The 16,247-nt window shown below is 42.9% G+C and overlaps 3 protein-coding genes across 10 annotated transcripts in view; 2 read left to right on the top strand and 1 right to left on the bottom strand.

The window, feature by feature from the left end:
• MTLN (mitoregulin) overlaps positions 1-16,247 on the top strand; it is a 1,146,577-nt gene that overhangs the window by 916,295 nt on the left and 214,035 nt on the right. The gene's annotated exons all lie outside the window — the stretch shown is intronic.
• The window catches only part of ACOXL (acyl-CoA oxidase like), a 294,217-nt gene that overhangs the window by 270,058 nt on the left and 7,912 nt on the right, over positions 1-16,247 (bottom strand). For all 4 annotated transcript variants that reach the window (XM_050753124.1, XM_050753121.1, XM_050753122.1 and 1 more), the window contains one exon: positions 5,889-5,973. In XM_050753124.1, coding sequence (XP_050609081.1) covers positions 5,889-5,915 — 27 coding nt within the window. In that variant the 5' untranslated portion in view covers positions 5,916-5,973. The remainder of the gene's footprint in view (positions 1-5,888; positions 5,974-16,247) is intronic.
• Positions 1-16,247, top strand: part of NPHP1 (nephrocystin 1) — a 364,586-nt gene that overhangs the window by 61,188 nt on the left and 287,151 nt on the right. The window lies entirely within an intron of this gene.

Below are 16,247 nucleotides of genomic sequence, written 5' to 3' on the forward strand. Positions count from 1 at the left end.
AGTTGGCTGGGGGACACCCAATGAAAACTCGAACTTCAAACATGCACCCACCTTGTTTGAGAAAGCCTCCTCTCTCTTTTCTCACTTATCAGGAGAAGAAAAGGGACAGCTATGACATCGAGCACATGAGGTAATGATCACAACATGCCCAATGAGGGCCAGCAGCAGCCTCCAGAGGCCACAGTGTGAGACAGCTGAGGAGTGGGAGGTGCAGCCAGGACAGGTCACAGGGGCTAAAGGATGGGGCTATGGCAGGGCTTCCTAGCTTCTAAATAAAGACTAAAAGGAGACATCCTGAAGTGGAAGGGAAATCTGGTGTGTTACAGCTGAGAAGGCAGGCTGGTATCACCTCAACCCACCAATGAAGCCAATACCTGGAAGACCGTGGAGTTGGGCCCCCAGCCATGTCCCAGGAGGTTACAGTCCCCACCACTTATGGAGGCTCCTGCTACCTACCAGGCTTGGCATGGAGATCCTTGCAGGCATTACTGATTTAAATCTATACATAGCCTGTGAATGGGCATTAGCAATGCCATCTTTACAGAAGAGAAAGCTAAGGTACATACGTACAAAGGAACATGCCAAAAGTGTGGCTGGGAAGTCCTAGAAGCAGAATGTGCAACTGTGTTGTTCTGAGTGTGCCCCTGCCCCAATGGACCAGTGAGGTCTGTCCCGTGGGCAGGAAGCCTGCTGGCTTCCCGGCTGCAATAGGCCAGGCTGTTCCTATACTACAGCCCAACAAGGGTCTCCTAAAGAGACTTCGAGTGTATTCAGGATCTCCTAATGCCAAGAGCAAATTTCCACAAATGGAAAACTGGAAGTGTTTTTTGAGACAATGGGGACTCCAGAAATGGACTGAATTTTGTCCTTGCAAAATTAACATGTTGAAGCCCTACCCTCTATGTGATGGTATTGGGAGATGGAAACTTTGGGCAATGAATGATCAAGGTTAGATGAGCTCATGAGGGTAGGACTCCCATAATGGGATTGGTGCCCTTACAGAAGAGGAAAAAAGAGCAGCACCTCTCTCCACCAATGAGGACACAATGAGAAGGTGGCTGTCTGCAAGCCAGGAAAGGAGCCCTCACCAGAACCTGACCATGCTGGCACCATGATCTTAGACTTTACAGCCTCCAGAAAGGTGGGAAAATAAATTTCTGCTGTTGAACTCATCCAGCCCATGGTATTTTGTTATAGCAGTCCAAGCAGGCTATGACAGATAATAGGATGGTTCAAATAAGGGAAAACAGAACAGCCATGGAGAAGCAGAAAAGGAAGCATGTCTCATTTCTTTCAGCTTTAGTTAGAATCCTTCCAGATTGCACCCATGTTTTTGGCAGGAAACTTGGGCTGGCTCACAAGCTAGAGTGGGGATTCAAAGCACCAACAAAGACAATCTTTTTCCCTGGCATTTTGTTAGTGTGCCCACCCCTTTCGCTGTGAGCCACTCTCAGAGCCAGCCCACAGTCCTGCCAGTACTTGGCTGTGCGAGTACAAATGAGTTTGTCCAAGGTGTTCAGGGAAATGCAAAGCCACTGGATAAACAGACCTGGAGAGAGAGAGAAAAGGGACTTGAACACGCAGGGCACAGCTGATGCTGATGAATTGATGCTGGCACCCCTTCCTCAGGTTGACAGCCAGCGCCTGTGAAACGCAGGGACCACCAGTGGCTCTTGAGCTGGCAGGGGGATCTGGGGAACCCCCGACTGATCCAGAGCTCACAGGAACTGTTCCCAGCACACCACATGCCCTCCTGGCATCTCCTCTACCACCAATAGAAAAGAGCCATGGTCCTCCTGGTCAGGACTTGGGGGCTGCGCAATCTATAGGTTCCTCTAATTGTCTCGGATTTCCAAGCTCCAGGAAAAAAAAATCTCCCACAATTACTGATGTGTGGGACAGCATACTTAATAATAATTTTTAATTGTCATTTTTATTTGTGGTAAAATATATATAGCATAAAGTTTGCCATTTTAGCCACTTTCAAGCATACAATTCAGTGGCATGAAGTACAGTCACAACGTTGTACAACCATCACCACTATTTCCAAAACTTTTTCATCATCCCAAACAAAAACTCTGTACATTAAGCAATAACTCCCATTCTCCCCTCCCTCCAACCTCTCGTTACCTCTAACCTACCTTCTGTCTTTATGGATTTGTCTATTCTAGACATTTTATATAAGCAGACTCACATAATATTTGTCCTTTTATGTCTGACTTATTTCACTTAATAATTTCAAGGTTCATCCACATTGTGGCATGTGGGGGAACTTCATTCTTTTTTTCGGCTGAACAATATTCCATTGTGTGTCTATACCACATTTTGTTTACCCACTCCGCTGCTGATGGAAATGTGGCTTGTTTCCAGTTTTAGCTATTGTGAATCATGTGCAATGAACATTGGCATGTTCCAGCTTTTAGCTATTGTGAATCATGTGCAATGAACATTGGCATGTTCCAGCTTTTAGCTATTGTGAATCATGTGCAATGAACATTGGCATGTTCCAGCTTTTAGCTATTGTGAATCATGTGCAATGAACATTGGCACACAAGTACTGTTTCAGTCCCTACTTTCGATTATTTGGGGTATATATCCAGTTAGTGGAATGCTGGGCTGTATGGTAATTTTTATGTCCTACTTTTTGAGAAAAAACCATATCGTTTTGACTTTATATATTTACTTAATACTCAAGTATTGACACCTATTATGTACCAAGAATGAAAAGGTTATAGTTTTCAAGGAGTTTTCCCTCTCTTGGTAGTGAGAGCCATAAAGTAATTCCATGAGTAAATACACAGATTCAAAATGGGTGCACGTTATGGCAGAAAACTATAAGAAGCAAAGACAGGTGACAGCGAGTGGATGGGACTCAAGTTCAAGGCTTGAGAGGGGCATCCCTCCAGGAAGGACACATTAGCTGGGACATGAAGAATGAATAGGTGTCAGCCAAGAGAAGGAGGGGAAAGACCAAGCTAGGGCTGGCAGCAAATGGTCCAAAGGTGGGTAAAAGGAACCAGAAAAAGGGGAGAGTGGAACAGACGTGACCAGGGCCACACCTGCAAGGACCCATGGGCAACATCAAGGATTAGAGGATGTTTCTAAAGCATAATGGGAGGGAAGAGGTTTTAAGCAGAGGGTGGAGTGATCAGAGAAGTATTTCTTATTTTTTTGAGACGGAGTCTGGCTCTGTCACCCAGGCTGGAGTGCAGTGGCGCAATCTCGGCTCACTGCAAGCTCTGCGGGTCCATGTCATTCTCCTGCCTCAGCCTCCCAAATAGCTGGGAGTACAGGCGCCCACCACCACGCCTGGCTAATTTTTTGTATTTTTAGTGGAGTTGAGGTTTCACCATGTTAGCCAGGATGGTCTCGATCTCCTGACCTCGTGATCCACCCGCCTCAGCCTCCCAAAGTGCTGGGATTACAGGTGTGAGCCACCACACCTGGCCTCAGAGAAGTATTTCAAAGGACTTTTTAAGTCCTTGCCAGTTTCCTTCTAGGATACTCAGGAGTTTTCAAAAATTTTATTATGGAAATATTCAAACAAAATAGAAGCATCTAATGAACTCAAGGATGGCCAGCTCATGGTCCATTTTCCTTCATCTCCCTCCCTCCGCCACCCCCACGTACTTTCCCTTCCTATACCCCAGGTTATCTTGACGTTTATCCCTGACATCATATATCATGTCTTCCCTGAATATTTCCAATACATGTGTAAAAGATTCAGATTCTTTTTTAAAACATAGCCCTAAAACCATTATCCCACCTAAAAATATAATGATCATTCTCTAATATCGTCAAATGTCCAATGCTCAGGTTTCCCCAACTGACAAATAATTTTTCATTACAAATAGTTTGTTGTTTGAACCAGGATGTCAATAAGACACATGCACATTGCAATTGGTTAAAATGCTTCTTAAGTCTGCTTTACGCCACAGGCTGCCCCTTCCCTCATTCATTTAGATGATCCCTGTGAAACTCTATGGACTAGGCTCAGTGTAAGACCCTGGAGACCAGAGGAGAGGGCTCCCCACCCAGAGAGCTGCCACCACCTGCGGAGCTGTCCTCATGGTCACAATCCATGGAGGCTTGCTGAAGACAAAGTAGATGGCAGAGTAGGGTGGGGGTGCAATATGGTACAAGCACAAACTGGGGATCATGAGAGTCCAGGATCCTCCGGTATTTCTGAGAGGGGATTTATCTATTTATCTGTTGCATCTCAGCTAACTGCTCTCTCTGAAAGCCACAGTCAATCCATCCAAGAGGGAGGAGATCATGCCTGGCTGAAATCAGAGTGAGCCCAGTCTTCCTGGAAAAACCTGATGGTGGACACCCTCACGACAAGACGGCACTCACAGATTTCTTTGTCTTTAATTCCTACCTACCAATAGACAATGTTCACACCAAACTGAAATCACCACCATATTGGACTCACTGCCAACTGACCTGGCTTCTTGTCTGATCATTCTGTCTTCATGTTCTAGTGGTAATTTCTCCTCTTTGGGGACATCAGGACTGGGTGTTTGGATATGAGGAATTATTTTGAGACCCAGTGGTGTTCAGGGAGGAAAAGGAGGGCCCCATGAAGGAGACTCTGCTGGAAGGCTTGGGCAGCATGAGGGGCTGCAGCAAACACACCCACCTGAGCTATTCTGTTCGTCTTCCTTGGTAAGCTGGAACATGCAAGATAATTGTCTTCCCTCAAGACAATAAGATGCCATTTTATAACCATTTACAAAAAAAAAATGGAGAAATCTAAGAATTCCAAGTATGGGAGAGGACATGGATCCACAGGATCCGCTTACATGCTGTTGGTGGGAATGTGAATTGATGCACTAACTTTGGAGAATAGATTAACACTACTCTTTAAAGTTAAGCATTCATTCATCCTGTAACTAGCAATTCCATTCCTAGTTGAATACCTAAGTGAAGATTTTACCCATGTTCAACACCCAGACGTGGACAACAGTATTCACAGCAGCACTTTTTACATTAGCAAAATCCCAGAAACAACATGAGAAAGTGGCTGAATAAATGCTGCGGTATATTCACACAAAGGAATATTATACAGTGGTCAAAAATGAACAATCTTCCATTGCTATGTCATTCCCCAAATGGCAAAACTATAGAGATGGAGAACAGATTAGTGGTTGCCAAAGGACAGGGGTGGAGTGGAGGCCAAATGAACTATAAAGGGGTAGCACCTGGAAGTTTCTTTCTGATGATGGAATAGTTCTCCATCTTGATTGTGGTGGTGGTTACATGAATCTACATACAGCATCGAACTGAACTACACACACACACACACACACACACACACACGCACACAATTGAGTGCATGTAAAAACCAGTGAAATCTGAATAGGGTCTATGTCCTATTTAACAGTGCTGTACTAATATTGATTTCCTGATTTTACATTGCATTACTGCTATATAAGATGTCACCATGACTAAAGGGTTCTCATGACCCTATGCACTATTTTTGTAACTTTCTGTGAACATTATTATTTTGAAATAAAAAGGTTTTTATTTTAAAATCTAATGAATACAGGAACACACAATATGAATCAATCTTAGCAATAATATTTAAATGAAGAAAGAAAATCACAAAGGATTATGGTACTGTTTTCATAAAATTCAGACAAAGGAAAATAACCAATTGATGCATATGTAACAAAACTATACAGAGAAGAAAAGCAAATTAGAAACAAAAACAGGATAGGATATGATGGTTAAAGGGGAAGTCAGGGATGGGTTTTGAGGTATGCCATTTTACCCACACCTGTGCCTCTACATAGACTAAGAGAGCCCACAGGATTATAGTTTTCATTCCTTGGCATGCAAAGCGAGCATGAGTTCATGAAGGGCAGGTGCCCGGCGCCTCTCACCTTCACTCCTGTGGCCATGTCTGCCATGGAGACGACTTCTCCTAGGACGAGGCTTCGGCTAACAAAATTCTTTGTTTTTCTCTGCCTGAAAACGTGACAGACTCAGTATCAAGGTTTCCTTATGGTTTTCTGACTTGTTAAATTCACAGTTTTTATAACAAATGCATGTTACTTTTATAATAAAAAATAAACACAATAAAAGCAATTTTTAAATTAAGAAACAACTCCATCATTCTACTAAAGTAAACATTTTCATCTTTTTTTTTTTTTTTTTAATGTGGCTTTCTGGTCTCTTAGTGTTAAAGACTCTTCTTATACAATAGTCAACTGCATCCACATGGAGGCCAGCCTGCGACCCTGCAACCGACTTGCCTCGTGCCTTGCTTTGCCTTCTCCAGGTTTGTCCTTCCCAGCTCCTGGTGTTCCCCTTACAGGCCGGCACCCCCACGGTTCTGCCCAGCTCCTCCAATGTGTGCCACAGCCTGCAGTCTCTCTGCATTGATGCCCCAACCAACAGAGAATGTCTGGGTGGAGCTCTGTTGACAATCTTTTGTTGTTTTGTTTGTTTTGTAGAGACAGGGTCTCGCTATGTTGCCCAGGCTGTACATGAACTTCTGTGCTCAAACGATCATCGTGACTCAGCCCTCCAAGAAACTGGGACTACAGGCATGTGCCACGGCACCCAGCTTCAGTGACAATCTTGATGTGAGAGTGGAGGATTGGGAAGTGTGGGAGCATTCTGGACACAGGAAAAGCAGTATGTCTACTTTGTAACTATAGACCATCTCAGGGCTTTGATGATTTAAAAATCATGGGGTCCCAATCCCCTCTCCTCACTCACTGTACACAACAGCAACAAATCCCAAGGCTATACGAACACACTCTTCTCCACCAGTGATAAATGAGGCATGTCAGAAACACTGTACAGGTTTCATTTTAAAAATTCAGAGGCAGCCAGCATTTCCTTAGAAGGTGGTGGGCCCTTGAGTGGACAAAGTGCAGCTGTCCGTTGTTGAAATCAGTGCTAGTTGTCCTTGCTTGCCAGTCTCTTCTGAGATCCAACCAAAAAAAGGTGCTTGTTACCCATGTGTGTATGTGTATGTACGTGTGTGTGTGTCTGTGTGCACATGTGTCCATGTATGCATGTATCTATATGTGTGTGTGCATCTGTATGCACGTGTGTGTGTGTGAGTATGTGTGTGTATATACTGCTCTACCAGCAGCAGGATGATAACTAACCTTCCTTGAATGACTCTCGGTTTCCACATTGGCTAAAGCTCTCACCCCAAACACACTCTAGACTTTTCCCTCTCATAGGTTTTTGCAATGTTTCTCTCAAGCATTATTTGATTCAACAGCAGGCTGTGTATGTGTGTATGCGAGTGTGAGTGTGTGTGTATACACTGCTCTACCAGTAGTAGGATGATAACTAACTTTCGTTGAATGACTCTCAGTTTCCACATTGGCTAAAGTTCTCACCCCAAACACACTCTAGATTTTCCCCTCGCATAGATTTTTACGTTTCTCTCAATCATTATTAATTTGCTCCAACAGCAGGCTGTCAAGATTTATTACTCTTATCATGGCTCCAACCCAATACATCTTGTATTGATTATTTCCTAAAATATCTCCAGGCTTGAGTACATAAACCACTGCGTGACTCCAGCTTCAGTTTATACTGCTGAAGTTGTTACCAACAAATAATAAAAGACAACTAAAGCAGATACTTGCAGACTTTTTTAGAGGGCCCAAGTGTCCTTTGCTGCAAAGATCCTCACAACATTCCTACACAGGAGGCTAACAAGACCGGAAAGACTGACCCCAAGAAACAGATAGGAAATCCCAGGCTCAGGGAGGTCAAATGACTTGTCCCACGAGAGTCACCTGGTAAGCGGAGAGCAGTATCCTGTATCAGAATCCGAAGCTTCAGGTTTCTCATCTGGATGTCTTGCCACCAGCCCTCCCTGCTCCTCATTATTAAGCCGGAGGAAGTCTCGGGACTCTAAGTGACCCAGCCTTCCTCATCGGTCCACCCATATTTTTCACCACCAGCCTTGTTCCCAGAAAGCACCTGACATCAACCTGTCTTGGGCCCCCAGTTCATCTTCCTGAGAGTCACCCTCTCTGGAATCATCACAACAAACCCTTCCTCGTCACCAGCTCTGTTTTAGCCAAACTGAAATCATCAGGAGTAAGCACAGCCCCCCGAATTTCCAACTATTCATAGCTTTCTTCGTATTTCATTCTCTTCACGTACACTGTCAATGCAGGAGTATGACTTTGCCCTTAATAGTGTCCAACTGCAGTCACTTTTACTCATCACTTTGAAATAAATTGCAAGGACATTCACTGAAGAATCAACTCGAAATTTAGCCATCCTAGAGTGTTATAAATTGTCTTGACAATTACTTCCCTTCTCTTGTCTCTGCAGGAGATAGTGATCTTTGCTATTAGATCTGATGGGAAATGACAATAGGAGTTTGCCATTAATTCTCTGACGTTGATTTAAGCATATATTTGTACTCATCCATCTCCAGATGCCAAACCAAAGTTCCAGAACTGAGAACAGGCTTAATAAGAATGACTGCCTTACTGGTATACATTTTAACATCTTCTTCACACATAAATTCCCTATTTTCTTCAACTCTTATTTTATTCCTGATTAATTGTTCTTAATTAAAGAATGTCTAATATTGACAAGTTTCACCTCTCATTGAAATGGCAGCACTAACTGAATGGTCTATTATGATAATGATCAATCAATAGTTATACTAACTGAATGGTCTATGATGATAATGATCAATCAACAATTATGTGCTTTTCTACATTCATCTTTGCAGCAATTCTACTGTATCAATAGCTGCCTTCATTTATACTTAATATATTCAAACCAAATGCAATCTCCATAGTAGCATGTAAGTTTTTAGTGATTTTAAATAATAATTCCATAAATGTACGAATACTATACCAAGCTTATAGTTTATCCTAAATTACAGCCCATGCTATTCACATGCATACTTAATAAATTCAGCCTCAGAGGAAGATAGTTTTTCTTAAAATACTCCCCTTTCTTTGTAGAACACTTGATGTAACAGATCATTGTGATGTAATAATCTGCTATAAACTCTGAAAAAATGTATGTTTTTATATTTTTACATCTGAGCTGTCTTTCCTCTGATGTTAGCCCACACGGCCTCCTTTGCCAGCTCTAAGCACGACTCTCACCTCCTGGGCTAACCAGCCCTGGCCTTCCCTCCAAAAGACCCCATGTCTGGCCACTTCTTTTTTTTTATTTTTTTATTTTTATTTTTGTATTTATTTTTTTGAGATGGAGTCTCATTCTGTCACCCAGGATGGAGTGCAGTGGCGCGATCTTGGCTCACTGCAACCTCAGCCTCTCAGGGTCAAGCGATTCTCCTACCTCAGCTTCCCAAGTAGCTGGGATTACAGGCACATGCCACCACGCCTGGCTAATTTGTTTGTATTTTTAGTAGAGATGGTGTTTCACCATGCTGGCCAGTCTGGTGTCGAATTCCTGACCTCATGATCTGCCCGCCTCCACCTCCCAAAGTGCTGGGATTACAGGCGTGAACCACTGCACCTAGCTAAGTCTGGCCACTTTTTACATCTCTTCAACACACTCTTGTGCCCTGGACTATAGTAACAGCCTCTTGACTGGCCTCCTGTGTCCACCCTGCCCCAAACATCAGCCACTATGAGCTTTTTATTATCAGTTATTATTAAGGTAAAATTTACAGCCAGTGAAATGCACAGAGCTTAAGCACATGAGTTAAGTTCAATTATTTACCTGTGTAACCATCACATCAATCAAGAGCACAGGGCATTCCCTTCCCCCAGCAGGCATCCCCATGCCCCTCTGCAGTTAGTACCCACCTTCACAGGCAACCACTGTTCTCTTTTCTTTCTTTGTTTCTTAGAGATGGAGTCTTACTTCATAGCTCAGGCTGGAATGCAGTGGTGTGATCGTAGCTCACTGTAGCCTCAAACTCCTGGGCTCAAGGGATCCTCCTGCCTCAGTCTCTTGAGTAGCTGGGATGACAGGTCTGCCATCACAGACAGCTAATTTTTTTTTTTCTGGAGACAAAGGTCTCACTGTGTTGCCCAGGATGGTCTTAAACTCCTAGTATCAAGCAATCCTCCTGCCTCAGCCTCTCAAAGTGCTGGGATTACAGGCATGAGCCACTATCGCCCCCAGCCTCACACTTCTGTTTGTATTACCACCCACTAGTTTGGCTTGTTCTTGAAGTTACACAAGCAGGAAACAGTATATGCTCTTCAGGGTCTGCCTTCTTCCATGCAAAAGAGGTATCTGTGTTAAACTAAGGATATCCATAGTTCATTATCTGAATGGTTTCCATCTATGAATAGTTCATAATTTGTCTAAACGAAACTCTTTAGTGAACATTTGGGTGGCTTCCAGTTTCAGGCTCTTATGAACAAAGTTGACATAAACATTTGTGTACAAATCTTTCGGGACATGTGTCTGTTTCTCTTTTGTAAATCCTTAAGAATGCAGCTGCGGGGTTAAAGTGTAGGTTTAGTTTTATAAGGAACAGCCAAACAGTTTTTGAAAATGGTTGTACCATTTTACGCTCCTCCCAACAATGAATGAGAGTTCCAGTTTCTCCACATCCTACCAGCATTGTCAGTCTTGTTCAAATTTAGCTATTCTGGAGGGAGTATAATGTTATCTCACTATAGCTTCAAGATGTATTTCTCAGGTGACTAGAAATACGAGCATATTTTCATATGCTTAACAGCCATTTGTAAGTGTTCATGTCTTTTGCCACATTTTAAAAATTGGACTGTTTGTCTTTTTATCACCAAGTTCTAGGGATTTTTATATAGTACGGGCACAAATCCTTTATATCTGGACACAAGTTTTTGTCAGATAAATGCATTACAGGTTTTTTCCTACTTTGTACATTGCCTTTTTATTCTCTTAATGGTGTCTTTTGATGAACAGCAGTTTTTAATTTTAATGTAGATAGTTCATTAACATATTTTGTTTTACATGTTCAAGTGATTTTCGAGTCTCCTCTAAGAACCCCTGCCTATCCTAATAGGACATTCTCCTCTATTATTCTACAAATGTAGTAATTTTTGAGTCTCTGTTTAGGCATCTAATGTGTCTCAAATTAGTTTTGTGTGTAGCATGAGGTAGGGATGAAAGTTAACTTTTTTCCTGTACGTTTATGTACTTGTTCCAGCATCATTTATTGCAAAGACACTGCTTTTCTCATTGAATTGCCTTGGCAACTCAATTGGTCATATATGTATGAGTTTCTTTCAGGACTTACCATTCCATTCCACTGATCTCATTGTCTTTCCTTATGCCAATACCCCATGATCTTGAGCTGCTTTATAATATAAGGGCTGAAGTCATGTAGTGGGTCTTCTAACTTTGTCCTTTTTTAGAACTGCTTTAACTCTTCTAGGTCTTTTGCATTTCCATATATGTTTTGAATCAATCTGTAAATTTGGATCAAGGTACAACAACATTTTTAAACTAAGCATCACGTTGTGTTTCTTCTTCCCTCCTCTCTCCCCGCACCATAGCGAACACCTCCAATGACTCCAGTTACCACTGCAAGAAAATCTAACCATCTGACCATGTCCTCCCTGTGTGGCCCTTCTTAATTCTTGCTGGTTCCAGGGGCCACATAGTAGGCCAGCTGCACAGATCCTGGGAGCATTCTGTAACAAAGGCTGTAGCCATGTACTTCTGCTCTCTCCAAGGGCCTTTGAGTACTCCAGGAAAGTCCAGTGCAGGATTGATGAAAGGTGACGTTCCCATGGCTCTGTCTAAAGATATTTTTCTCTTTTCACGACATTATTGCAGGACCCTGACAGTGTAGGATTTTCCAAATTCTTGCCTCAAATTTAATACCTCTTCCCCTGGCAGCACATGCTTACTACCAAATTCCTACTTACTTTGAAAATGTTTATGATTATTAGTGTAATTACAGAATTGATTGATATTGGTGGCAGGTAATAATGAATATATCTTACTGATATTACCAGCTTGATGTACAAGCTTACTTTTATGCAGTATTCTATATTCATTTTAATGGAAATTAACGGTTGCTTATAATTTCTGGCCCATGAGCAAATATTGTTCCAATTATTCTACATTGTGAGAGATAAGTATACCACATGACTACTTAAAAACTGGATGGTCGGCCGGGCGTGGTGGCTCAAGCCTGTAATCCCAGCACTTTGGGAGGCCGAGATGGGTGGATCACGAGGTCAGGAGATCAAGACCATCCTGGCTAACATGGTGAAACCCCATCTCTACTAAAACATACAAAAAAATCTAGCCGGGCGAGGTGGCGGGCACCTGTAGTCCCAGCTACTCGGGAGGCTAAGGCAGGAGAATGGCATAAACCTGGGAGGCAGAGCTTGCAGTGAGCTGAGATCCAGCCCCTGCACTCCAGCCTGGGCAACAGAGTGAGACTCCGTCTCAAAAAAAAAAAAAAAAAAAAAAAGCAGTACTACCGCTGAGCGTTCATTCAGCACTTCCTACGTGCCCAAGCACTGTCTGGACAACTTAACATGTGTTATGCCATTTGAGCCTCACATCAACCCTTTAAGGTAAGTATTGTTATCATTCACACTTCACAGAGAAAGAAACTGAGATGCAAAGAATTCAAAAACTAGCCCAAGGCCACAGGGCTCCTCAGTGAAGGAGCCAGTCATGAACCCTGTTCTATCTGACTGCAAAATCAGAAACCCATAACCACTGCACGATGGTGAGAAAATTGTACTATGACCATCCCATATGCCCTTTTAAAAACAATATAAGTATAAATTCATATATGATATATTTTAAAAGACCAGATTGGGATATGTAAGCCTGTTACCAGCTATTTTTGTACAACAGAATTTTGCAATTGTGTATGTGTCTCCACCTGTCTGTATTTTTAACTTTCCTGTAATGAACATGCATTACTTTGGATAATGAGAAATTGTTCAGCATTTTTCCCAGTGATGGTTTGTGCATCTTTGCATAGTGTCTATCTGTAACTGACTCATCTATCCAAGCCTCACAACATCAGTAGAAGGTAGCAGACTTACAAAACTGGTAAGAGCCAAGTTGGCCCCGGTGCCAGGAACCAAAGGAAAAAACACTGCAGTGTTTCAGGTTCAATGTGGCCCAGAAGTCACGGCCCCAACCGGGCATGGCCGCTGCTGCCAACATGAATCCTAACCCTGCCTTCTCTACCTGCATGAAACTCCTGCCTGCTGGCTGGTCCCATTGGGAGCTTCCAATAGTTGAACTCGGCTCACAAGCCCAAGACCAGCTTTGTCTTGTGGCAGGAAGGCAGCCACTGGAAACCACTAATGCTACCCGCATTCTATGTTCGGACAGCCCCAAAATAGGACATCTGCCCCAAATCCTTGAAGTGGTGTGGCCTCTCCCCAGGTGCTACCATGAGGACAGCCTCCTTCAACCCCACATACACACAGAAGGTCAGTGCTGGGCTCTGTGCAGCCTCCGTGGCCAGTGTCCACCCCAGCTCAACCAGGAGGGCTGCCTGTGCTGATGGCCCCTGTCTGAGCCACTGTCCTGTGATGGATGCACTCTAGCCCCTGGCCCACAAGACAGTGCACACATGGAAGACAGAGAGGGTCTCCTACTCATCATGAGTTACAAGATTCAATTCTCCCATCCCTCTATTCTGTCCCCATCACAACAGAAAGACTGCAGGGTGGAGTTTCACCACACACAGCTGTGGAATTGGGCCAGCTGGCTTGAAACCTGCCTCTGCTTCATTTACTATTGAACTTTAGACAAGTTACCTTTTCTATCTACATTTTAGTGCCTGACTTGTAAAATGAGCACCATACTTTATGATTTGCTATGATAATTTAATGGAGTAATGTATGTAAAATGCTTATGAGCCCTCTTACACTTGTCCCTACCTCTATGGCCACTTCTCTCCAGGCTCCTTTCTGGTCCTTCGCACCGGGCTCCACCCTTGGACCTCCCCTTCTCTGTCAACACCCATGCCATGGGGACTCTCCAGCCTTATGGCTCTAAATTCATCTCTATGCTCATGGCTTCCCCGTACCTTGACCCTAAACATCGCAAACATCTTTAGATGATCGCATCTAAAGACTAGCTCCAGATTTAACCTAACATCTCTTCTAGGCTTCCCACCCAGTATATGGTGACCCCATCCTTCTAGTTGACTTGCTCAGACCAAATACCAGGGAATCGTGTTTTCTTTCCTGTCTCTCACTCCACTTCCATTATCAGTGTCTGTCTACTGCTTGACCTTCAGTAGAATCTCTATTCCTGCCACTTCTCATCACCTTGACTGCAGTCACTCTGGTCCCAGCTAGCACCACCTCTCTCCCTGGTGACTGCTCTCTCCCTGGTGACTGCTCAGCTCCCTGTCTGCAGCCCTGCCTCTCATATAGTATACTCCTAAGCCAGCAGCCCGGAGACCCAGTCAGACAGGTCCTGCTCCACTCAGTCCTTCCAAGGCCTTCCATTTTATCCGGTCTGAAGAAAATCAAATGCCTCATAAGGCCCTTCATACTCCAGAGACTCACTATCTCCCTGGTTGTCACCACCTCTGTCCTCCTCTCTCACTCTGCTCACACCACATGGCACCTGTCATTCGATTAACAAGCCCAGGACACTCCCGCCTTAGGCCCTTCATGACTGCTGTTCCCTCTGCCTGGATGCTGTTCACCGACCTCCAGCTGTCTCGCTCCCCCACCTCTTAGGCATCTGCTCCAATGTTACCTCATCATGAGGCCCCCACCTGTCCCTCCGACTCTTCCGAGCACCTTTACATCTTCACTTAAAAAAATTAACATATACACAACATAAAACTATTTCAACTATTTTTAAGTGTACAATTCTCTGGCACTCAGTACATTCACAGTGTTTTGCAACCATCATCACCATCCATCTCCAGAACTTCTTAATCTTCCCAAACTGAAAATCTGCACCCATTAAACACTAACTCCCATTTGCCCCTTCCCCCAGACCCAGGAAACCATCACTTCACTTCCAATCTCTATGATTTTGACCACTCTAAATACTTCAGGTAAGAGCATACTGCATTTATCTTTTTGTGACTGGCTTGTTTCACTCAGCATAATGTCTTCCAGGTTCATCCATGTTATCGTGTGTATTAAAATTCTCTTCCCTTTTAAGGCTGAATAACATCCCATTGTATGTATTACACACATTTTGTACATTTGGTTATGCCATTCATCTGCCAAATTGACATTTGGGTTGTTTCTACCTTTTGGCTATTGGGAATAATGCCACTATTAACACGGATGTGCAAACAGCTGTCTGAGCCCTTGCTTTCACTTCTTTGGGGAATATACCAAGAAGTGGAGTTTCTGGATCACACTGTAATTCTGTATTTAATTCTTTAAGGAAATGCCATACTGTGTTCCCCAGTGGCTACCTCATTTCACATTCCCACATCACCACCAGCAATGCACATGGGTTCTAATTTCTCCACATCCTCTCCAACACTTGTTCTTTTCTGGTTTTTGTGTTTTTTTGGATAGTAACCATCCTAATGGGTGCAAAGCGGTATCTCATTATGGTTTTGATTTGCATTTCCCTAATGATTAGCAATGCTGGGCATCTTTCTATGTGTTTATTGGTCATTTGTATATCTTTGAAGAAACATCCTCCAACTCTTTGACCATTTTTAAATCTAGTTGTTTGGTTTTTTCTTGTTGAGTTGAAGGAGTTCTCTATCTATTCTGGATATCAATCCCTTATCAGATATATAACATGAAATATTTTCTCCCATTCCATGTGTTGCCTTTTCACTCTGTTGATAGTGTCCCTTGACGCACAAAAGATTTTGATTTTGATGTAGTCCAGTTTATTTTTATACAAATTTTTACTATTTTTAAAATTGTTTTTAATGATTAGATAATTTTTATTCTGAACATGTACCTATGTTTTCCAAAAGCCTGTGTTTTTGGTGTTCTATCCAAGAAATCATTGCCAAATCCAACGTTATGAAGCCCTTTCTTTATGTTTTCTTTGAATTTTTTATTAGTTTTTGCTCTTACATTTAGGTCTTTAATCCATTTTGAGTTAAATTTTGGATATGCTGTAAGGTAAGTTCCAACGTCACATTTTGGCTTGTAGATATCCAGTTGTCCCAGCGTCATTTGTTGAGAAGATTGCCCTTTCCTCACTGAATGGTCTTGACACCCTTGCCAGAAATCATTAACCACGTATGTGAGGTTTTATTTCTAGGGGCTCTTTATTCCATTCCGTTGGTCTCTACACCTGTCTTTAGGCCAGTTCCACAGTTTTGATTACAGTAGCTTTGCAGTAAATTT

Source organism: Macaca thibetana, chromosome 13 (assembly GCF_024542745.1).
Source record: "Macaca thibetana thibetana isolate TM-01 chromosome 13, ASM2454274v1, whole genome shotgun sequence".
Taxonomy (NCBI): domain Eukaryota; kingdom Metazoa; phylum Chordata; class Mammalia; order Primates; family Cercopithecidae; genus Macaca; species Macaca thibetana.